The sequence below is a fragment of the Oryctolagus cuniculus genome, chromosome 2, assembly GCF_051225735.1.
Source record: "Oryctolagus cuniculus isolate XC-2025 breed Fujian yellow rabbit chromosome 2, ASM5122573v1, whole genome shotgun sequence".
Lineage (NCBI taxonomy): Eukaryota > Metazoa > Chordata > Mammalia > Lagomorpha > Leporidae > Oryctolagus > Oryctolagus cuniculus.
In genome coordinates, this window is record NC_142868.1 from 57,327,600 (window position 1) to 57,353,610 (window position 26,011).

General features: G+C 36.0%; 1 protein-coding gene across 2 annotated transcripts in view; it reads right to left on the reverse strand.

Annotated features, from left to right (window-relative positions):
* The window catches only part of GLRA3 (glycine receptor alpha 3), a 175,247-nt gene that overhangs the window by 11,513 nt on the left and 137,723 nt on the right, over window positions 1-26,011 (reverse strand). The window contains exons 8-9 of one of the 2 annotated variants that reach the window (XM_051832423.3): window positions 17,852-17,995; window positions 15,563-15,607 (exon numbers count right to left, since the gene is read on the reverse strand). In XM_051832423.3, the coding sequence (XP_051688383.1) occupies window positions 15,563-15,607; window positions 17,852-17,995 (189 nt within the window). The remainder of the gene's footprint in view (window positions 1-15,562; window positions 15,608-17,851; window positions 17,996-26,011) is intronic. The other variant, XM_051832426.3, reaches the window with a different exon arrangement.

The window sequence follows — 26,011 nt, forward strand, 5'->3', positions numbered from 1 at the left end:
TCATAGATACATATACATACATACATATGTACAACATTATGTATCTAAATTGATAAACATAAAGTGCCAAAGAGGAATGTACAAGTATCATTTACTGAATTTTCCTTTATCACAAAGGCAAACCTTTTAATATTTGTTTCCCACAATTTCAAGCTATTTCTTGAAAATACAAGTATAGTCTAGCACAGTAACACTGGTTGCTCCGTGTTATCCTTACCCCATGCTATTTCTCTGTTTTACAATAACCCTTTTGGGAAGATCTCTAAGATCATTACATAGACTAGTTCATATACAATTACTCTGCCAGTGTGTTGGTTTGGTTGAAACTATGAGTGAAATTTGGCATATTTTTTTTCAAGAACAAGAAATAAAATTTTACAGTTATTTACAACTTTATTCTTCTAAAAGTACCATCTTAAATGTGGCCAATTTAATAGAATTTTCTAAATATGTAAACAAAAAGAAAACCAAAATTTAAAGGAAAGATTAATAAATATGTGGTAATGAAAGAGAAAAACTATATTCAATAATCTATAATTAAGTTTTCTAAGGAATTGTTTATTAATGCATTCATCTAGGCATAGATGGCAACCAATTTTGATACTAAAACTAAAAATTTAAAGTATAATTAAGTAAAATACTTTATAAAGTTGTTATATATCTAAGTAGCATTATATATACACACATGTATGTATGTAGTACTTTTTCACAGTAATATGATAAAAATAAGTGGCTCATTTTTTTGATCTGTGAAAACTGCTGAATATATAGTATACTATAAAAATATAAAAATATTTATATAAAAATATAAATTTTGAATTCTAAAAATGAGGAAATGACCAAAGTTGATTCAGTTATGTCTAAAATAGTTTCTTGGAAATTACTGAAGTAAGGTATTTCCACCTGAAAAACAAAAAGATATAATTATTGGGAAATATTTCATTGGTAATTTATATAACTGAGTCCTGAGGAAATAAGTTTGAAATAAAAGCTGACAATCCATATTCCCTGTGACTTCTGTTACAATCTTGCATAAATTAAAAATTGATTTTCTAATACTCCTTATGACCATGTACATTTAGATTGCTATTTCTTTGACTTCTATGAAAATGTTAAATGTACTTGTTTGCTTCAAGATTTTGTCTATCATAAAAAAGTGCTAGGGGTTACACTGTTCTTATGTAAGTGATGAAATGGTGTCCTTACACTTACACTTATATAGTAAATCATGCTGGTGTTCATATTCAAAAAGGAAAATATTGGTCACCTGAGTAATTTGCACTAGATTGTGTGTGAATCAGTTGAATGCTGAAGTATAAAATAACCTATTAATCTAGGTCAACCCGTGTGCTTCTAAAAAGTCCAACTAAAAAAGAACCAAAGCAACATCTCAATGGGCATTTGTATATGTTGATATAGTAGTTGAAGAACCTGAGAAATCATTACCAAAATGCTAAGATTTCAGAATTCTAGTAGATGTATTTAGCAAGACAGTATTAAATGATTACTTGTCTAGCCATCTGTTTTGGAGAATTTAATTTGAAAATTTTAAAAACCCCTATTGCTCATCTCAAAACAGAAATAATCCATTTAAAAGTAACATATTTAGGGAACCACTAAGTTCTTCTTGGTTGTATTTTACCATTTAACATATTTAGGGAACAACTAAATTTTTTCTCAATTATGAGTAAAACGTTAACATCAGGTCTGAGCTGTTTCGGGACTGTTAAGAATGATCCCTGATTCCTTGAACATCATTTCCTTGAAAACAATAGAGTTAAGCTGAATAGGGGGTAGTAGCATTCACTGTGAAAAATCACACCTGCATTGTGAACAGTGCACATTGAGCTTAAGATCTCTTACCCATGTGACTGGACTGTATACCAGTTTGATTCAGAACAAAGTCTGTGGCTTCTTTGTCTTAACACAATTATATACATCCTGATTTTTGTCTTTGGGAACTGTACCTACATGTCCTGTGTCGTGAGGGAGCATAACAAACTGTTACTTTAGAAACTATTGAGTCCTCACGTGATGAAGAGGCTGCAGACTTGGTGTATTTCCAACTTCACATTCACCAATAATATTAGTAAATGCAATATTAGGTTAAAGCCTATTGGTATTTGGAGACTCTCTGAGTGACAGTTTGAGCACAAATATCAGCAGTGGAGAAAATTTGACCAGGCTTTCAGACTATTTTGGATTCAATGTAGCTGCAAGTTCTGGGAGGGAATTCTGAGAATCAGATGCTGATCCATCACATCAGAGTGACAGCTGAGGTAAATAACTGGGGGGGTAAATCTGTTATTGGAGTACTCATTAAACTGGCAGATGAATAATTGATAGAAGAAATCTCAGGCAAAAGTGGCTCAAGAAGCAGTTAATTTCTTGTTTCAGTTGGAGGAAAGAGAAACAGGGAGCAAAGCAAGCAGCTTCATGACCTAACAAAGCCCAGTTGTGACTTGGAAGAACATTGCATTTCATCTTGATGTCACCCATCTGCAACCTGGGGAGGTCATCATGGAAGTTATTGTAGAGTACAGCCCTTTCCCATAAAAAAATGATGTGAGCAACAAATGAAAGCTGCATGTGTAATTTCAAATTTTATGTTAACAATAAAATAGTTTTTACATTACATAGAGAACAAAAACTAACTTTAATATTTCCAAAATAATTATTTCTTTTTTTATTTTTATTATTTATTTATTTATTTATTTTTGACAGGCAGAGTGGACAGTGAGAGAGACAGACAGAGAGAAAGGTCTTCCTTTGCCATTGGTTCACCCTCTAATGGCCACCGCGGCCAGCGCGCTGTGGCCGGCGCACCGCGCTGATCCAATGGCAGGAGCCAGGTACTTCTCCTGGTCTCCCATGTGGGTGCAGGGCCCAAGTACTTGGGCCATCCTCCACTGCACTCCCTGGCCACAGCAGAGAGCTGGCCTGGAAGAGGGGCAACCAGGACAGAATCCGGCACCCCGACCGGGACTAGAACCTGGTGTGCCGGCGCCACAAGGCGGAGGATTAGCCTAGTGAGCTGTGGCACCGGCTCCAAAATATTATTTCAATATTTATTCAAAGTAAAAATTGAAGAGATATTTTACATTCTGTTCTTCATATTAAGTCATTGAAATCTGGTGTGCATTTTAAATTTATAAAGCATCTCAGTTCAGATTCTGTATTTCTTTTTAATTTTATTAAAGTTTTAAAATTTATATAAAGGGAACAAATTTCATATATGCAGTTTTATGAGTATAAGATCATATTATTTATTTATAGTGCTCAGTATCAACATGTAGCTAGTGGTTGCCACATTGGACTGAACAATTATTTAGAAGCTGAGTCACTGCTGAGCAGAGCTGGCAAATATCTGGGCAATTCATGTTTTCTTGGACCTTTACGTTAATTGACTTAGGAGCTAATTATAGGCTTTTCGGACATTGCAAAAATTCAGTTGTAAAATTCAGTATTTGCTGTCAATGCTTATTACTGGCAGGGGTAATATCAGTGACTCCCTTGGAGTAGGTGAAGCCTAGGTGAGGTGTTGTGACTCTATACTGGGAAGGGAAACCGTCTGACTACTGTGAGATGAAAGAAAGGATGATATTAGAATCGAGTTTTTTTATTTTATTTTATTTTTTATTTTTGACAGAGTTAGACAGTGAGAGAGAGAGACAGAGAAAAAGGTCTTCCTTCCATTGGTTCACCCCCCAAATGGCCGCTATGGCTGGCACGCTGTGCTGATCCGAAGCCAGGAGCCAGGTGCTTCCTCCTGGTCTTCCACGCGGGTGCAGGGCCCAAGGACCTGGGCCATTGCCCACTGCACTCCCAGGGCCACAGCAGAGAGCTGGACTGGAAGAGGAGCAACCAGGACAGAATCCGGCTCCCCAACCCTGACTAGAACCCTGGGTCCCAGTGCTGCAGGCGGAGGATTAGCCTAGTGAGCCGCAGCACCAGCTGAGAATAGAGTTTAAGTGCAGAGCTGGTCACCTGACAATCAGAACTGAGTCTACCCAAACCATATTCTTTGACCTACATTCCGGTAGACAGTGTGGCTAGAGGATTCCCTTAGGCATGTGACTCTGACTCTCCTTTGGGAAGACAAGAGGGTATATAAATTCATAGGCACATTTACTGTTGTGGCTGTCATGTTGGATTTTACTAATGAGAAGGAAATCAGAGGAATGATCATGGCCAGAGGTAAATTCAAGTAACTCAATTTAGGTGGCTAAGACACAGAGAGAACACAGTAAAAAAAATGATAGGATTTCTGTGAATGATTCCTGGAACAGATTCACCAGCTGGTTGCTTCTCACTTAGAATCCTGTTATATCTGTTCCTTTCAGCTCAAAAGTTAAATCCAATGATATCAATGGGGAATGGGGAAAAAAAAAAAAAGGCTCTGACATAGGTTGCTAAAATTATTCCATCAGTTAGGGCAGCTGATAGAAAATTACCTTGAAGGCCAGGATCTCCTTGCCCAAAATTCAAAATGGGACTCCCAAACCATAGTATAGTTAAAGTTCAATGGCCAAGGGCAGTGAATACAGCTTTTGGGGATTCCCAGATGCCAGTGCACAAGATATGGTCATACTGCTGGGAAACAGAAAGCAATATGAAGAGCCAAAGAGGTGCTGATGGAACAGGAAAAGGGCGAAGTGTCAGCTGTGATAATAGATATCATTGTTATACCAGCTCTCTGCTGTGGCCCGGGAGTGCAGTGGAGGGTGGCCCAAGTGCCTGGGCCCTGCACCCCCATGGGAGACCAGAAGAAAGCACCTGGCTCCTGGCTTTGGATGGGCGTAGCGTGCTGGCCGTGGCGGCCATCTGGGGGGTGAACCAGCGAAAGGAAGACCTTTTTCTCTGTCTCTCTCTCTCATTGTCTAACTCTGCCTGTCAAAAAAAAAAAAAAACTGTAAATAGGAAAAAATGAGTAGGATATATCCAGTAGTTGTATTCTTTGCCTCCATGTGTGATTGAAACAGTTTGACACATAGAGTGGAGGATTTTGCCATTTCTGTATTTAGTCAGTAATCCCTTAGTCCATTTTTACTTGGATGTACTGAAAAGGGAGCCCTTAAAATTGTCTAAGTCTCCCTCTGTAAGAAATGTTAATCAGTACAAGATTACAAGAAGATAATGAGAACTTTTACTTTTGATTAAGGAAATAGTAAACCGGGGATTCTAGTCCTCATTAATTCTGTATAGAATAGCATGTCTAGCTTCTGGTAAAACTAAATGGATCTTCAGGCTGACTGACTCCTAATAGCTTCTACCGTGTTGGGCATGGTCAAAACCATTCAGGAATTTCAGCAGAATGAAAGAGAATGGTATGATTTTACTAAACTTGACTAATGCTTTTATTTTAATCCCAGTGTACAAAAATAATCATCACACTAAGTATACCTTCATATGGACCAGGCACAATTATAATCTTCCTTCCACACCTAAGGAAACCTAAATTCTCTAACATATTGTCAACTTAATAAGAAACAATTTGGTTAGGTTACTGTCAAAAGTAAACCAGTAAGGAGATGATTAGCCCCACAGTTAAGGCACCTGTGTTTTACATTGGAGTATATGAGTTCAATCCTCAGCTCCAATTCTTGACTATAGTGTCCTTCCAATGTAGACCCTGGGAGACAGTGATGATGGCTCAGGTAACTGAGAGCCTGTCACTCACATGGGAGGCCTGGATTGCATTACAGGCTCCCAGCTCAGGGATGTTCAGAACAACGAACCGATGGACAGGAGCTCTGACTGTGTGTTGGTCAGTCTCTCAAACAAATAAATCAAAGTTTTAAAAGGTAAACATAATGTTATTAGTAATAAATAGTAGTTTAGTAGTTTTCCTCTTTAAAGAGAAATTTGGGAGACTTTGAAACCTGCAGTGGCATATGTGACTAGGTAAGAATGGCTGATTAATTTAGGTAAAATTCAAAGACCAGCTCCATCAGTTAAGTTTCTGGGAATAATCTCATCTCAAGTCACTAGAGATAGTTAAAAAACACCAAAGCACAAACTGCTCTCCTACGCAGTTGTGAGGAAAACAGCATATAGCAATCTTGAAATCTAGTGGGTCCGTTTTAGACTTCTATTGACCCCATCATATAAAAGTGACTAGAAGACTGAATTTGAAAGTGAAGCAGAGGCAAACTGCAAGAGATCTGAGGCATACAGTAGACCAAGATGCCCTCTCTGTGCCTTAAAATTCACAAGTTGTGGAGGCATCTGCTGCTAAAACACATGCAGACTGGAATTTCTGAGAAGAGTTCAATAGTGGCACTTTAAGGTGGTATCTATGCTTCCAGACTAGAAAACTCTCTCATGCTGGCATTCTGGTAAGCTCTGCTAGAAATAGCCCTTAGGTCTAAAGGAATATGAAGGATTTCAGTCTATATTTAAGCCTGAGACATCCACCAGGTCAACAATCCATTCTGATCCAAGTTTTCTGATAAAATGTAAACGACATTCTCATGAACAACTTAAGGTGTGTGACTTTGAACGAGTGCATGGCCTCCCCATAAATGTCAACTGACAATACACTAATAGAATCTCCAGTTGAGGTTTGAATCTAATGATTCTCTTGCCATTAAGGCCAAATCAGTCACTTAATTCACCAGTAGAATGTCCTAGATGGAAGATCATGAACCGAATCAACTATTTACTGGTTGAAGAAAGCAAAGGTAAATCTACATAATTGGTTGACTTAAGTGCAATATATGTGATGGGACTGAAAGTTGATTCTTGCCCTCATAACAAACTCTGGATATTCAAAGATTGCTAGGCCCTAGTCAGTGGCCTTATGATCAAGCCTTTTTAGAATGGAAAAATCATGGTTATCCTATTCCATCTACCCACAGAGTGGTGGCTTAAATAGAAGTTGAAATGAGCCATTAATATACCTATAACAAAGGCATTAAAAGCTGGTTGGTTCCTTGGATAGTGTGTAGACCATGTGGATGTGAGTGATAGTAAGAAGGAATGCCTTTAGAAAGAATTTGGTTGCAGTGCAACACTGTGACATGGCTCTCCCATCTCACAGTGTTTTTTCTTACTTAATATAATGGTTCCAGATCCAAGGGATCATTGCTGCCTATATCATATTTATTTCTTTAAACATGGAAGCAATTCATGCCATGTATGGTACTGGTGAGTGGACAAAAAGTCCTGTATACTTGAGTAGCTGCAAGACTTCTCAATTAGATGAAAATACTATAGCTGTTGTCTCTCCTGCCTTCCATATTTCTATAAAACTATGTAAATTATATATGAATCTAAAGTGTAGTTTTGTCTCATATGTATGATTATTCTACAAAACCTGTAAACCAAGGTATGGTGCTGTTTAACTCAAAGCTACATCACATTTGGATATTAGTTTTAATAGAATATGATGTATTCAAATAATTTATATTAAATCATCTTCACATAGTATTGATTCAGCTTAGAAGCCAATAACACTTTTAAAATCACCATCATTCTTTATGTATGTGATAATGATGAATGGTTGAGGTTACTGTTTCTCAGTCTGATCCACATTTACGCTTGTCCCAGAATCACTGGAAAAGATTTACGAAACCCATTCTTCTGAATCTTAATTACAGAAATTTTTACTTGTTAACATTTAGGTTGTCCCAGAAATCTGCATTTCTAACAATTCTCTTAGATAATCACAATGCACAATAAAGTTTACGAAAGAAGAATTTTCAAGAGGGAAATTCTAACTATTCTAGTCAGTATGAATTAATACTGCTTTAAAATTTTCTGAATTCTTATAACACTTGTTCATTTACATTTTAAGTAGTCATTTATGAAGAAAATACTTTGCAGTGACTTTTGCATTAGTATTGAGCTATTATTCTATTTTTAACTTATTCCTATTTCCTGATCTTGTTTCTACAACTATGGGTATGGATGTTTGCAAGGCCATCCTTATAAACTTGGTGATTATTCTTTTTTAAATCTACTAAGGGCCAGCATTATGGCATGGTAGGTAAAGCCACCACCTGGGATGCTGGCATTTCATATGGGTGCTTGTTCCAGTCATAACTGCTCCACTTCTGATCCAGCTCCCTGTTAATAGACTAGGAAAAGTAATGGTAGATGTCTCAAGTGTTTTGGCCACTTTCTCCCACATGGGATACCTAGAAAAAGCTCCTGGCTCCTGGCTTCAGTTTGGCCCATCCCCAGCTGTTGTGTCCATTTGGAGAATGTATCAGAAGATGGAAGATTCCCTCTCTCTCTCTCTCTCTAATTCTGCATTTCAAATGAATAAAAAAAATCTTTAAATCTACTAAAGGACCTAGCCATATGTCAGGAAATAAACCTTGAATAACCAAAAGTTATATAACTTGATTTGATGCATTATTGTTTTCAAAAGCATCTAGAATATATTTCATTAATAAATGTCTCATTGATAACTTTCTTACTAGGTTTAGAATTATTGAGAAATTTTTAATCTTAATAAAAATTTCCTAGCAATGTAATAGGAAACAAGGTATTGGAGAGAATTTGTGTCCTAAAACTTATAGCAAATTCTAAATTGGCATTATAAAAATATATGTATAAAACAAATTGTTTTAAGATATTTTGCAAAGTACCAAATATACAAAATTATCCAAATGAAAATACAACTTTCACCAAACTTAAGCTTGAGATTTAAAATGCAAATATTTTATTATAGTTAATAAATTTCACAGTTTCATCATTTATTATCAGATATTTCTGGATAGCCCTAATTTAGCTAAATAACTCTCTGATTCTTGATTTCTTATTCCAGGAAAACATTACTATATCATCTGAAGCATTTTTAGGGTAAGAGAAAATACAGAACACAGAAAACACCTGAAATGACACTCAAATTGTCCTGAGTATATTATTAGCATTTTAATTTTAAAAATTCTATTACTTATAAACACAATATGAGAGAAAAATGCTAATAACAACTTTAATTACTTTTTCTATTAGATTGTTTAATCTCTCAGTAACCAAACCAGCCTAAAATACTATGTATAATAGGCTACCCCTGTTGCCTGTTCACCGGGTGGACTTACTCTTGTGCACTGTTATACTAGGTTGATCAACAGCAAAAACTGGAAAGATGACATCACTCCTCTAGATCTTACTACCTTATCGTTAAATAGATAGGTTTTGCCATATGACTACCAGAATTTTGCATAAATCTAATTCCTATCTTACATGTATTCAATGAAACAGCATGAATTTTAAGTGTGCCCATGGGATGAGGCCTGTGGACTCATATCAGGTTTATTTCAAAAATAGAATCTAAGCTCAGTGGGGAGTCAATGAAAAGACTCCTGAACATGGCCCATTCTTCACTCCCAGGCATCCGGGAGTGGAAAGGGAGCAGGGTCCTGGACAACAGTAGGCTCAAGGAATTTTTTTCTGTTTGTTTGTTTGTTTTTGGCAGGCAGAGTTAGACAGTGAGAGAGAGAGACAGAGAGAAAGGTCTTCCTTCTGTTGGTTCACTCCTCAAATGGCCGCTACAGCCGGCGCGCTGCGCCGATCCGAAGACAGGAGCCAGGTGCTTCCTCCTGGTCTCCCATGGGGTGCAGGGCCATCCTCTACTGCCTTCCCGGGCCGCAGCAGAGAGCTGGACTGGAAGAGGAGCAACTGGGACAGAATCCGGTGCCCCAGCTGGGACTAGAACCCAGTGTACTGGCGCCGCAGGCGGAGGATTAGCCTAGTGAGCTGCGGCACAGGCCTTTTCTGTTTGTTTTTAAGGATTAGTTCTTGGATATTTTGTTTTTGAAAAGCTCAATCTAAGTAATAATTTTAAGCATGGATGAAGTTTTTCTTGCAGCTTATTAGACTACTAAATTAGAAGATGTATTTAATTATTTTATTACTAAAATGGTTTTTCTGCTTTTAATAACCCAATCATAAAAGTATCTTGTGTTTATATATGCTTAGATGTTTAGTGATATTCCTTACTCTAATTAGTACTCAAATATTTCTTTGAGATAATTTAACTTTCTGGAAATATCAACTTAAGTTCTAATGAATTATATGCCAAAATGAAAGGAATTAAAATAAATGCCTAAAATTTTACTCAGAGACTATATGCAAGTTAACTAATGTTTAATGGTTAGAAAATTAAGGCACTTTATAATTCCAAATACAGGGAGTAATAAAAACCAAATAGAATGAACTAAATATAGCCTGAAGAACATAGCTGAGTATAAAAGTAAAGTTGAAGAAATACCTTAAATTATCCAGAAGTAACTTACTGTGCTTAAAGCATGTTAAAAGTTTAGGTAGTGAAGAATGTAAAAGGCTATTAAGTTTCTGAACAATTCTCTTTTATAGGAAGACCTCTTAAACTAAATTCACAACTAAGAAAAATGTTTCAGTAATTATGCATTAGTACCATATTGTGAAACTTTCTAGGTGCTTTTTCATTTTAATAATAAACTTATGCCAAAGACCAATTGATATAACTAGAAATGCTAGAGATAGAAAATAAAGTGATACATAGCCACTCAATAGACTTACTTCATCACTATCATCAAAACAATGTATTAGCATACATGCGAGATGATAATTAAATTCCTATCTTGGTTTTGGTCTTTAAAAATACAAAAAAAAAAAAAAATAAACAAAAAACAACCCAGAACTTGAATGTAAAGGTGCTAAAGGCTTGAGGATTGCCATTGAATGGTAACAAAATGGTAAGCATGTATAACAGCATGAGATGTTGATTATTTGAGTTGCTGTAAGATACAACAACAACAACTACAATATATTCATCCTAACATTTCTGCCTTAATAAAGTCCCATTAGGGCTTTTTTTGTATAAATCAGGTGTTATGTAGATTACTCCAAAGTTCTTCTTGTTTAAATAATTTCCTTTAACTTTATACTTTGATTGTCAAGTGGGAAAGTAACTAAGGAAGGAAAACTAAACTGTCAGTTTTCATTTGCATGAATTTAAATCATATGAATTTTTAAAGCTTTTAATAAACATAACAATGGTTTATTTTATTGGGAGAAATTATCTTAGAAAATAGTTGGTGAATTAAAATTTGTTTTTCTGAAATAGTCTAAGTTAAAATATTTGGCTTTATATTTCTATACCAATCACTGTCCTGTTTAAAAACGGAAAGGGACAGACCTTCAACCTATTGGCTAAGATGCTGCCTGAGATGCCTGGATCTCAAATCAGAATGCCTAGGATTGAATCATGGCTCCACTCTTGAGTCCGACCTCACTCTAACGCCTGTCCTTGGAGGTAGCAGGTAATGACTCAAATAATTGTCCCCACCACTGTGGAGATCTGGATTGAGTTCTCAGCTCTTGGTTTCATCCTGGTAATTGTTAATATAGAAGTGTTTGCAATCTAGCTCCAGGAGAATCATGCATTTATAGTAGATGACATATAAATTAGCTATGAGTTAGTTGTTAACTTTATGCTTGACAAATTGAACTTAAATTCAGAAATGGCTTGGAAGTTAATAACTGATAACATGTATTTCTGCTGGTATATAGCTATAAGAAATAATTGTGTTTAATGTAAAATTCTAAATATTTTTTCAAGAAAATTAATAAAATCTTATAAATGTTGTTATACTTGAGAAGACCTAATTTCATACACTAATGTGGGTCCTTCAAATTGAATTTAACTTCTTGAGAAATTACTTTTCCTCTGGTAACAAAGACATTTTCAGGAAATATTTTATCTATTGAATGAATATCTTTAATCTAGAATAAAGTGTAAACTGACCTGGAATGGAATTATTATCACATTATTTAGTGTATATAGGTACCATTCTGCTTTCAATTATAGGGTCTTGTCCCTTCCCCAAATAGTGTACTTATATATCTGTATTTGTCCTAAGACTATGGAGCTGACAGAATGTGCAGGGCAGAAAATCAATTATTTCTATCCTGAAGTTATCATGAGTTAATTTTAAACTAAAACAGCATATAAATACACAAGTTTTTAAAATAATAATATTGTATACATAGTCAAAATGCAGTCAATAATGTATTTTTACCTCAAAAACATGTAATTGGTCATCATTTCTCAAATATACAACTAAAAGTCGATTTCTATTTCATTTGCATATATAGATAATAATTAATACATGGTAGCAGATGGAAAGAAATACCGGAAAACTGTGAATGTGTTTCCTCTTAGCAATATATTAGATCATCATTTGTAGTGTGGAAGAAGCTATATGAAATGCACTAAAGCAATCCCATTTAATCCATATGTCTTTAATCCACATCGCATACATTTAGAAACACTTTGGCATGTCTCTATAAGCCTCTAGGACTAAACTAATGATATCATACATGGGAATAGCAGCTTCTCTCCAAAAGACTCTCATTTCATGCATCCACCCACACATACACAGCACTGGAGATAGCATCCATGGCATGGAGCAGTGGTGATCAGCACCCAGCAGGCTATGACAGTGTGGGGTGGGGAAATTCGGGTATAAGAGCAAACTTGTGTTCTTTCACAATAGACAAAAGGATACTAAGATACCTTAACAGAATAAAAAGTGAAGTATAAAAGATTATATACAGTGCTTAAGTCCATGCTGAACCAAGTTAATCTTCCCTAGTAATACCCCCTTGTTGCAAACTTCCTATACTGAGGTTATTTTATTTATACTGTCTATTCTATCAAATTAGAGTGCTGAGTAAAATTCCAGTAAATTGGCACTCATGATAATAAAGGACAGAGGTCAGTATGTGGACTAATTTTGGCTATGTTGACTTAATGGCTCCTGCCATCAGATCAGCGCGGTGCGCGGGCCGCAGCGCGCCGGCCGCGGCGGCCATTGGTGGGTGAACCAACGGCAAAAGGAAGACCTTTCTCTCTGTCTCTCTCTCTCTCACTGTCCACTCTGCCTGTCAAAAAAAAAAAAAAAAAAAAAACAGATTTAGATTCCTTAGATTGTTTCACAGCAAAATACATAATTCATAATTTAAAAAATGAATTTGTCCAACCTAGAAGCTTTTAGTTTAAAAGAAATTGTTTTCAAAACATGAAATTATCAACAGCTTTGCCCAATGTGTACCATATTTAAAAAATAAAGGAGATGAATACACTTTCTAATGAATGTAAGCAGGTATGTTTTACTGTATTGCTTTAAAAAAGACAGAATTTATTGAGTATGTCCATGAAGTAAGCATCATTTTTCATCAGAGTCCTTTATAAAGCAATAATTGATAAAATAAATATCTTTATTTCTATAGTTTCTAAAACATTAACTATTTAGTTACTAGAGATAAAATGGTTTTCATTCCAAAAGGAGATTTTGTATGTGTGTATGTCTATATATATATATAGCAAACACTACATATAATTACTAAATTGCATGCAATAAAAATTTAATTAAGATAATCTAGTAAAAGCAAAGAGATTACGTGAAATTATTTTTCTGGGATAGGAAACAAAAAGGATAAATCATATGCTGTGAAGCAATATATAATTTTAATAGCAAAACAAAATAGTTGAGTGATTTTTGATGATAAGAGTATCTACTAAGGACTTTAAAATATTAATGGGTCTCAATAATCTTTTTTTTTTTTTTTTTTTTGACAGGCAGAGTGGACAGTGAGAGAGAGACAGAGAAAAAAGTCTTCCTTTTTGCCTTTGGTTCACTCTCCAATGGCCGCCGCGGCTGGCGCGCTGCGGCCGGCGCATTGAGCTGATCTGAAGCCAGGAGCCAGGTGCTTCTCCTGGTCTCCCATGTGGGTGCAGGGCCTAAGTACTTGGGCCATCCTCCACTGCCCTCCCTGGCCACAGCAGAGAGCTGGCCTGGAAGAGGGGCAACCAGGACAGAATCCGGCACCCCGACCGGGACTAGAACCTGGTGTGCCGGCGCCACAAGGCAGAGGATTAGCCTAGTGAGCTGTGGCACCGGCCTCAATAATCTTTTAAAAAGGTAAGCTTCATTTAACATTATGTCTCTTGTAGGAATTCTTATCTTGAGTATATAGTCTGAGAGCATTTCAAGAAGTTCACAGAAATGAAATAAAAAGATAAATTTATTTTAATGCAAAACATTTTAAAATTTATGCATATTTTTCAAAATACACATTTTTAAAATTTTTAAAATTTTTTAATTTATTTATTTGACAGTTAGAATTATAGACAGTGAGAAAGAGAGACAGAGAGAATGGTCTTCCTTCCATTGGTTCACTCCCCTAATAGCCACTATGGCCGGAGCTGCGCCATTCCGAAGCCAGGAGCCAGATGCTTCCTCATGGTCTCCTATGCAGGTTCATGGGCCCAAGCATTTGGGCCATCTTCCACTGCTTTCCCGGGCCACAGCAGAGAGCTGGAATGGAAGAGGAGCAACCAGGACTAGAACCTGGTACCCATATGGAATGCTGGTGCCACAAGGCAGAGGATTAACCAAGTGAGCCATGACGTTAGCCCCTCAAAATACACATTTTTAATGAAGTTTTTGATGGCCCTTTGTGGTATCACATGGGGAGCCTCTTTAAAAGACATTGTGCCCCAGAAATTATAGATTAGTTGACTGGCCTATCGATAAATGATTTTACAGGCTAATTCCTTGGCTTTGGTAGATTTATATTTAATTATGATATGGGCACACAAGTCAAATCACCAATGACCAATACTCTCTACTTTAGCCTTTCTAAATACTTAGCTATTATTATTGGACATGAATACTTGTGATCTCTTGTTATTCAGTAATCTCAAAGAATGTTTCTATCAAGATGGAATTGTTGGTCAGACATTTGTTCTGGTGGTTAAGACACCACTTGCAACATTCACTTCTCACATTGGAGTACCTGGGTTTGAGACCTGGCTCCACTCCCAATTTCAGGTTCCCCCTATTGTTTCCACAAAAGAGGCAGCGGGTGATGGTTCCAGTAGTTGAGTCCCTGCTGCCCATGTGGGAGACCTGAATGGAGTAAATCAGTGATTGGAAGTGCTCTTTCTCTCTCTCTCTCCCCCCGTCCTTCTCCTCTCTCTCTCTCTTTCTCCCTCTTTTTCTCTCCCCTTCTCCCATCACTGTGCCTCTCAAAAAATAAAATAAATAGAAAATTTTAAAACCTCAGTTTTCATTTGCTGTAATTTTAGTATATTTTAACAGTAAGAATTGTTTCTAAAGTTCCATTGACTGCACAAAGCAGTTTCTGGACCTTTTGATTTCTTTTATACAGCTAATTTTAGAATCTGTTTTCATGAATAACCTTTCTACTTACTTTGAAACTGATTTTGCACAAGTTGAAGATTGTTCCTTTCATGGAGATTACTACAAAATATACATACTATTTCTCCTCCAACATATAGTTAAAATTATTTTGGACAATAAAAGAATTCTTTTAATAAATTGAAAGGTAATTTATGAATATCCTCTTATTTAGTAAAGGAAGATTGGGGTTCTTAGATAAAGAGATCATCATTCTTATCTGAAGGAGGATGGTGTTTGTTTGAGTTTCAGTGTGAGAGGTGCTATGTTTCCCCACCAAACACTGTCCTGGTGCAGAATGTGCTAACTGCTTTTCATTGATGACCACATTTCTGTACTTAGAGTTAAGAAAGTCAATTTACCGTGTCTGAGAAACGGTAAAACTTCTCCAGTGCAAAAGCTTCTGTCTGTTGGAAGGTAAAGTGGACCAAGAGGGATTGAGAAACCAGAGAATCAAGCCAAATATAATTAAATATAATTACACAATTGATTTTAATCACATTTACTATTTAACATACGTATGTATCAAGAGAGATATTTCACTTATGCAAAGTATCTACTGCAAAGCATGAGTTGAGCTTAAAAGTAGCTGACATCTTTCTGTAATGAATTTTGATTATATTTCATGACATTGGCTTCCTGAATATTTCAAGTAGTGGTGAGAAAATGATACGATATTACCTTTTGTATTCCTACATTTTCCCAGAATGCAATCACTGGAACATCAATTTTTGTGTCTTTCTAAAGTTAAAAAAGTAAGGGGTATAAGATATTTTAACTTATTCTTCAAGTGGTAAAACAGAGTAGAGAGACACTTTATCCTTAGATACATAGTTTTAAAATTTTTAAAATTAGGAACAAGAATTCAATGTCTAATATTGAAGTCTATTATTTTATCCAGTGGATACTCTGACTATCAAATAGTGGATGTAGAATATCTGAGCTCTCAGACTTTCCCATTTAGACACCATGTACATAACACTTTTCATTTCAGGTATTTGCAGAACATGGCTGATTCATTGTAACAAGAAGAGGGAAGAAGGTAAAAAAGATGGAAAATACAAAAAGAAAAAGAAAATCGTGGTAATAGGGAAATGAATATTGCATTGCTTGTGATTAGTGACATTAGAAGAGGAAATTGTTTTCATCAATCACTAATAGCAAAGAAAGATAAAAGCTTTACTCCTATGATACAGCATTTGTCCTATTACAATATTTTAGCCAATGACAAGAATCTTAAGAGAAAACAGAAAGCAAGCAGGGGAATGAGTGGCAGAGGAGAAAGAGGGAGAGGAAAGGTAAAGGGAGAGTGAAGAAGATTGAGAAAATATAATTAGAGCAGAAGAATAGGCAGAAGTGGGGCAAGAAGATAAAGAAAAGGTAATATCTCCATTAAAATACATTTTAATACAAAATTATGCGCATATATTTTCATAAAGATTTATGAAATGTAAGCTCTAGCATTGTTTTCTGTCCAATGTAGTAACTCAGTTTCCCAGTGTTGAGGTTCTTTCAATGTTGCTAATTATTAGAGTAGTGATAATTTTTTGAGTGCCAGTTGAAAATGACTGAACAAATTGTTACTTTAGAATAGTTTTAATACTGAGTTGACAGGAGCACGGAGAAATAAAAGCTTAGTGTCTTAAAACTTTAAAAAATGAATTTTAGTACATAATTTACAAATCATAAGGAATAACAATTGCAAATTTCAAAAAATTCTTAACTTTTCACAATATATGAACTATATCATTATGTTTAAAATTTGTGTTTGACTTGACTTTTTCAGTATATTGTATCTTGGTCATGATTCAATATAACTGTGATATTACTTTATTGCTTCAGAATTCCATTTGCTTTCAAAATCTCAGTATACTCAGATGAGAAGAATTGAAGTTGTCAGTAGAAACCCTGCCATCAGAAAGGGATGGGGTGGGTCCAAACCATATACATGTAAAGGGAAGTTCCATTCCAGGTCTTAAAAACAGGGGACCTTCCCATCCACGCTCCCTTTATGATGTTCAAAATAAGAATTTTCTTATCAGTTCATTTTTTAACAGATTATAGAAAGACAACAATGTCTTGTTATTTGTTTCCCATGAGGTTTCCACAGAAAAGTCATGAACATGATATTGTGTGTAAAATAGATCATATATTATTGCACAAACGTACTACCCTGCCATTGATAAATAACATTTGATGGAAAATTAAAGGAATTATCTCATAAGAAGGAACAATTTTAATAATTATATCTGATGAGTTATGAAAGTAAAGCTGTTAGAAACACTCTAATATTACAAGTAAGAAATTCCTTATTTCATTAACTGAAGCAAGACACTGTTAGTCCAGAAAGTACATTACAAAAAAAAAAAAAGATAAAGCTCTCTTGCCACCAGATATGCTCTTTAAGGTATTGCTTTAGATATAGCTCTTTAAAGTGTAGTATCACCATTTTCTTGCTGAAGCTATTTTGACACTTTGTAAAACTAATTGATCAATTGCTTCACAGTCTTTTGCCTAAGATCAACAGAAAACTAATTGGTCATTTAGCCCCAAGTCACAATATCCTCTTTGTACATCTCTATTAAATACAAAAAATGCACTTGCCAGTGAAAATGGATATCCCACCAAACCCAATACACTGAATCATTTACCTTATTCTTTCTCTTTCTTCGAAATCTCAGAAGTTCCTTGTGCTGCCTTGATACAAAATTTACAGCTGCATACTCCAGAAGGGCTGAAAACACAAAAAGGAGGCATACTGCCATCCAAATATCAATAGCTTTGACATATGAAACCTAGCCAAGAGAAAAAGAGAGAGTAAGCAGATTGACATATCTTGTGACTTATTTGAGAGAAAAACTAGATATTTTCTGCTTCTAAATTATAACATATGTATCAATTTGAAAAAATAAACACATGGAAATAATTGCCTTTAATATGAATATTTCAGATATTAATACTTAAAAATTATATTAGCCATACATTAAAATGTGTATATTTTGTAAATTTCTTTCTTTGAATTAAACACTGGTGCAAAAACATAAGAGGCCATGTAAGATGAAATATAATTTTACCTTTAGAACAGCATAATTTCTGAAACATAAACATTAAAATATACATAGCACCTTTGACTTTTTAATTTTATCTATTCATCTGAAATTTTCAAATTTTATTAGTCAACTAAATTATGATAATTTTATTTCAATGCATTTTTAAATGAGTACTATATGATTATTTACTACCTATTTTGAAGTGTTTTAAGCTAAGGATACGTTATAAGAATAGTGAAAAGAATTTGTGTTCCTCAATTGTTAATATTTGATTATATATGTATATATACATCCACCAAAGTATGAGATTACTTTAAAAAGTTTATGCAAATAAAGATCTTTTAATCTTACCACATAATACTATCAACCCATTCCCATTTTCCCCATTGTTCTTACATCATATATTTTTTTCAACTTTTATTTAATAAATATAAATTTTCAAAGTACAACTTTTGAATTATAGCGGCTTTTCCCCCCATAACTTCCCTCCCACCCACAACCATCCCATCTCCCACTCCCTCTCCCATCCCATTCTTCATCAAGATTCATTTTCAATTATCTTTATATACAGATGATCAACTTAGTTTATACTAAGTAAAGATTTCAACAGACTGCACCCACACAGACAAATTACAGAGTACTGTTTGAGTAGTAGTTTTACCATTAATTTGCAAAGTACAACACATTAAGAACAGAGGTCCTACATGGGGAGCAGGTGCACAATGTCTCCTGTTGTTGATTTAACAATTGAAACCCTTATTTATGACGTCAGTAATCACCCGAGGCTCTTGTCATGAGCTGCCAAGGCTGTTCACCGACTCTGATCTTATTTAAACAAGGCCACATTCAAAGTGGAAGTTCTCTCCTCCCTACAGAGAAAGGTATCTCCTTCTTTGATGGCCTGTTCTTTCAGCTGGGATCTCACAGAGATCTTTCATTTACGTCATTTTTTTTTTTTTTTTTTTTTTTTTTTTTTTTTTTTTTTTTTGCCATAGTGGTAAAGCCACCATGGAAATCAGTTTGGAGATTGCTCAGAAACCTGAATATAGCCCTACCATACAACCCAGCCATCCCACTCCTCGCAATTTACCCAAAGGAAATTAAATTGGAAAATAAAAGAACTGTCTGCACCTCAATGTTTATTGCAGCTCAATTCACAATAGCTGAGACATGGGATCAACCTAAATGCCCATCAACAGAAGACTGGATAAAGAAATTATGGGATATGTACTCCATAGAATACTAACAGCAGTAAAAAAAAAAAAAAAATCCAGTCATTTGAAACAAAATGGAGGAATCTGGAAAACATCATGCTGAGTGAAATAAGCTAGCCCCAAAGGGACAAGTATCATATGTTCTCCCTGATTGATGGCAACTGTGCACCTAAAAGGAAACCTGTTGAAGTGAAATGGACACTATGAGAAACAATGTCTTGATCAGCCCTTGTCCTGACTGTCGAGGAACAACTTACTATTTTATTCCTTTTGGTATTTTTTTGTTCTACTTAGTACTATTGGTTGAACTCTGTAATTAACACACAATTATTCTTAGGTGTTTAAAATTAACTGAAAAGTGATCCCTGTTAAATAAAAGAGTTGGAATAAGAAAGTGAGGAGATGTACAATTCGGCACATACTCACTCGGACTTACCCCTAATGGTAGAGCTAGAAATGTTCCAGGGGATTCCAATTCAATCCCATCAAGGTGGCATATACCAATGCCATCTTACTTGTTAAAGTGATCAGTTTAAGTTCATAATTAATCAAAAAGATAGGATTAAGTGTCAAAGGAATTACATAAATAAGACCAGTGTCTGCAAATAATAATTGATAGAATTAAAAAGGATGGAATGATCCTACATGGGAAGCAGGATACTCAGCAAACTGATAGAATGACAGATGTCCTAAATAGCACTCTGGCCTCAGAATCAGCCCTTAACGCATTTGGATCTGGCTAAAAAAGCCCATGAGAGTTTTGCAGGCATGGAAGCCAAAACACTGTGGCAAAAAAAAATGGTATCACAGTTCTAATATTTCCATTTGTGGAGTTTTTTGAAACTGTGTGAATATTCTATTACCTTAAGCTTTCACACACTACGTTTAACTTTCATTGATGATTTTTGACTGAAGCTGCTATTACTGTATGGTGAATTCCCAGTTCCACCATTTGTCTACATCTATTGTTAACATTATATTGTAAGGAAACTTGCCTGTCTCCTGCATTTACCTTTTATTCATTTATTATTTATATCAGTATAGACATGGATAGTTATATTATTCAATAGGACACAGTACATTTATATCATTGTTAATTTTGGTGCTAATGCTATTCCAGGTTAGGACAATATTAGCCCTAGCTGTTAGTAAACAGATATTTTTTGAAAAGCCATTATTTGAGCATTTCCTTATTTTCTTCTATAAGATATTCCAGGATCAGCTTGTACTTTTCTTGGTCCAGTCCATGAATCAGTCCTTTATTATTTATATTTATTCATTATTTATGAGGAATCCTTATTTAAAACAAGATATGTGTTCTGGGTTTACTAATTTCTTTCTGTGGCATTCCCTTTAAGCTCTCTCTTTGGACAGAATTAGGACTTACACAAGCATATGTACTTGGTACATAGACAAAACAGCATTTGTATCTATCTATGTCTATCTATCCATTAACCATGAACTGACACTAGTATCTTTAATTCCAACTCAACATCACATGCTTCATCTACACTTTATGATTTTTGTATACGTAATGCTTTCCCCTAAAAGTGTGAAACTTGGCTCCCATTATTGTCAACAGAGCATTTTGATTGTTCATTTGATAGGTAAAACTAATATATTTCAATTCTTCCAGTCACTTTCCCAGCCTGCACACTGTTGGTTTCAGTAGCTATCTTGGTCCTGGACCTATTCCTGAAGGCCCTATTGGCATTGGTCCTAACTTACTTTACCACGTTCTATGGGTACTTGATATGTAGGTACACCCTTTACCCAGGTTCCACCAACCCCAACCAACCATCTCCTCCTCAGCTAAGACTCCATAGCTCTTGCTTTTTCCTGTCACCACAAAGGGAAGGATGGGAAGAGACTGAAAAGGAAAAGAAAGAAAAGGAAATAACGCAATACACTTTTAAATGAAAAGGAACACAAAGGAAAGAGACAGGAAAGGAAGAGTAAAAGAAAGAGCAAGATCCATATTTTCTAGAATCAAACTCATACAGACCTCTGTCCATTGGATGAAGTAATTCGTTGACTTTTAAGAAACAGTTTTAATAATCACATCAGGTTACTATTGTGGTGATTTGAGTTTGTGGCTGAAGAAATATTTCTGTACGCGATAATTGCTAAAGGATAAAAGTATTCTTTGAGTATTAATGCCCCCTCTTATTGTATCTGTGTGTGGATGTGTGCATGCACTCCAGAGTTAAGATGATATACCTTGCAATGTCTACAAAACTGTTACCTTTTGTGAGGGATTATGAGATGTTTTATTTTGTTGTATACCTCACCATAGTTAGATGTGGAAAGTTTACTCATTTGCCATTATTTGAAATAAAGGTAAGAGATTCTCACATTTATGTGAGGTAAGATATTTCCCATTTTTTCTTAGAAATGGAAATTTACCTGAAAGCCTGCTTCCATCTAGTAGAAATAAATATTCCTCTGTCCAAGAAGTTATGGATACATGAGGCAGAAAATCATGCTGGGTTCAGATAAAGATGCACGGCTTCTTTAGACTCATATATAATTATCTTAAGGATGATCATCCTACATTTTGGAAACTTGACTCTTTTTATGCTTTTTGTTTCACCTGTATTTTTGAATCAAATGGCAGCCTGTGGGAATTTTGATGAAGGTTAGGTTGTAATTTTAAAGGGTAAGTGACCCAACATTTGTGGGAAAGTATTGGAGGGAGGACTAAATAAAGAAAAAAATATCTCTCTGCCACCTTTCCCAACTGGCTCTTCAATGTGTAAGGCTGGGCTTTGCCCAAGTCTAGTCCAGAATCCATGACATCTGTGCTTATTTACTGTGTTGCCTGACATATTGCATTGTTATTGTTCAGCACAAGTATCCATATCTCCTGGGTGAATGAACAGATGAACGAAGGTATCAAATGTTAAAATACAGGCGGAAGAGTGAGTCATGGATGACTCAAATGGAGATTCACTTTCTGGAGAAACACTCTGTTAATATCTTGGATTAGAATATTTTATTTTACAAAGAGTGCTCTTCTTGTCTCTTCTAATGCTGTCAACTTACATATGAAGTATTTTGACAAGGTATCACCTTGCATTTCTTCTTGCAACTTAAATGTGATTTCTGATGGTCAAAATGATCATCACTGGGGAAAAAGTAATGGCTCATTTTATTCTAGGACTGTGTTAAGTTTCCAGTTGTTTGCAAAGTATAGATTTAAAATCTGTCAGAAATTCCTGGATGCCTCTGGATGCATACAGACCTGGAAATTGCAATACAGTTTTCAAAGCCACTGTGTCAAGTCACATTATTCCTGCAGCAAAATGACTTATAAAATATGTACACATTTTCTAATATCTTGAATCTATGATGACATGAACCAAAGAGATTAAATCAGAAATACAATTTCTAAACTAATTCAGCAAGTGTTTTCAGTGACAACAGGTATATGAAAAATGCTATTTTTGCTTGACAGATTTCAGCTAATTGCAAATAGTTCTTGAACATTTAGCCTTAAAGACTTACTTCCTCATCCTCTCTTATGACCCTCCACCAATTTCAACTCTTTTTCTCCTCCTCCATCCTGGCTACCCCTCCAATACAGACTGGGAATTTTGGAATTCAAGAGTGAGTAACTTTAAAATAAAGATAGCAGTTGTGAGTCCAACACATTCACATCAGCTCATGACATACAGTGTACTCCCACATGATTCAGAACCATTAACTTCTAAATACACCTTACTGCCTGCTGTTCTTTGCCACAGTGCCACTCAGTCTGGTGCATCCTCTGAACTGAACTGCTTGCCAACAATTTTTTTTTTCTTTTTCTTTTCTTTTCTTTTTTTTTTTTCTTTGACAGGCAGAGTGGACAGTGAGAGAGACAGACAGAGAGAAAGGTCTTCCTTTGCCATTGGTTCACACTCCAATGGCCGCCGTGGCCGGCGCGCTGCGGCCGGCGCACTGCGCTGATCCGATGGCAGGAGCCAGGTGCTTCTCCTGGTCTCCCATTGGGTGCAGGGCCTAAGTACTTGGGCCATCCTCCACTGCACTCCCTGGTCACAGCAGAGAGCTGGCCTGGAAGAGGGGCAACTGGGACAGAATCCGGCACCCCGACTGGGACTAGAACCCGGTGTGCCGGTACCACAAGGTGGAGGATTAGCCTAGTGAGCCGCGGCGCCGGCCACGATTTTTCTAATTATATTTTAAAGACTAGTCTGTTCTCAGTATTACTCCTTGAGAGGAAATAAAGCCTAAAGCTTACTAATTAAATGCACTGTCAGGAGACCTATGTCCTGGAAACCATTCCCAAGCCATTGTGCCAAAGACTGCATTCTCCTGGAAGCATGATCTTCCCATGGCTTCTGTGACCTGTGTTCTCTGTATTTCTTTCCATCTGTACCACTCTTATGTACTTGTGGACTCTTTCTCTTTTATGAGTTCCTCAGGCTATGTCTTTGGCCATCTTTATTCTCTCATACCTCCTTTATTTCTCTCAAATCTCTCACCAATGAATCCTATTCCCATGCATATCTGTGCTCACAGCTTCAAGTTTCTATTTCCTGACTAGATCTCTCTATAGACAAGTTTTTATGTAACAAAACCCTTTGGATGTCTCACACACCTCATGCTTAATCTGAGTAAAAAGAAGTTCTGAATCTGTACCGGACTATAAACAAGTTCAACTTCTTTCTCCAACTAAAATGTCTGTCTCTGTTTACCATTGGTCACCCTCAGTCCTAGTAGTCTTCTCTTGCATCTAAAGAAAATAAGCCTGTTTATGTGCTCCCTTTGACTCTTAGTCCTTTCATTATGATCAATTGTGAACTGAAATTGATCACTTGGAATAGTGAGATGGCATTGGTACATGCCACCTTGATGGGATTGAATTGGAATCCCCTGGTATGTTTTTAACTCTATCATTTGGGGCAAGTCAGCTTGAGTCTGCTAACACTAACCGATGGAATAAATAAAGGGGAGAGTGATCCAACATGGGAAGTGAGATACTCAGCAGACCCATAGAATGGCAGATGTCCTAAATAGCACTCTGGCCTCAGAATCAGCCCTAAAGGCATTCGGATCTGGCTAAAAGCCCATGAGAGTATTTCAGGCATGGAAAGCCAAGACACTCTGGCAAAAGATCTCTGCGAGTGAGATCCCAGTGGAAAGAACAGGTCTTCAAAGAAGGAGGTACCTTTCTCTGAAGGGAGGAGAGAACCTCCACTTTGACTATGACCTTGTCTAAACAAGATAAGAATCGGAGAACTCAGAGGGCTTCCATAGCCTTGGAAACTCATGACTGGAGCATAGGGAGACTACTGATGCCATAGACAGGAGTGTCAATTGGTAAAGTCAACAACAGGAGTCACTGTGCACTTGCTCCTCATGTAGGATCTCTGTCCTTAATGTGCTGTGTATTGAGATTTAATGCTATAACGAGTACTCAAACAATATATTTCACTTTATGTTTCTACGGGGGTGCAAACTGTTGAAATCTTTACTTAATGTATACTAAACTGATCCTCTGTAAAAAAAAAAAAAAAAAAAAAAAAAAAAAAAAAAAAAAAGAAAGAAATTATCAACTCCCAACTTGACTCTCACTGGGATTAAACATGACAATAGGTCTGATCTGATTTCATCATCATTTTAAAAAAATCATCTATTAATTTTCACTTTATGTTTCTGTGGGGGAGCAAACTGTTGAAATCCTTACTTAATGTATACTAAGCTGATCTTCTGTATATTAAGATAATCGAAAACGAATCTTGATGTGAATGGAAGGGGAGAGGGAGTGGGAAAGGGGAGGGTAGTGGGTGGGAGGGACGGTATGGGGGGGAAGCCATTGTAATCCATAAGTCATACTTTGGAAATTTATATTCATTAAATAAAAGTTAAAAAAAAGAAAAGAAAATAAGCCTGTTAATTATTCTATCTTGCTATTTCTCAAATTTATAAATTATTTCCTTCCTTACTTCCATCACATTTATCTAAGCCACAACGAACATTTTTCCACTCCCTCAGAGGTAGCCTTGACACAGCAATCAATGATTATGAATTGTTAACATTTTTTATTTGAGGAAAGATATTGAAAGAGAGAGTGAGACAGAGAGCGAGGAGTCAGATAGATTGAGGTTCCATCTACTAGCTCATTCCACAATTGCCCAAAATGGCTGGGACTGGGCTAAGCTGAAGCTGGAAGCCGGCAATGCAAACCAGGTGTCCCACATGAGTGGCACTGATCTAATTACTTGAGGCATCATCACTGCCTCCCAGGGTCTGCATTAGCAGGAAACAAGTCAAGAGCCAGTATCAAACCCAGGCACTTCAATATGGGATGCAGTTGTCTTAACCAACATCTTAACTGCTAGGTCATTCACACCAGTGATCATTTTTAAAGACAAGTCTGATTGTATTGCCTTCATAAAACATAAAACTTCATAAAACTCTTAATTTTCTTTTCATTAATTTAAAGTCCAAAATCAGTTTTATGGTTTATAAAAACATTCAAAATTAGGCTTCAGCTATCCTCTTACATTACCTACATTTATTCAGTTTCTGTTTTTCATTC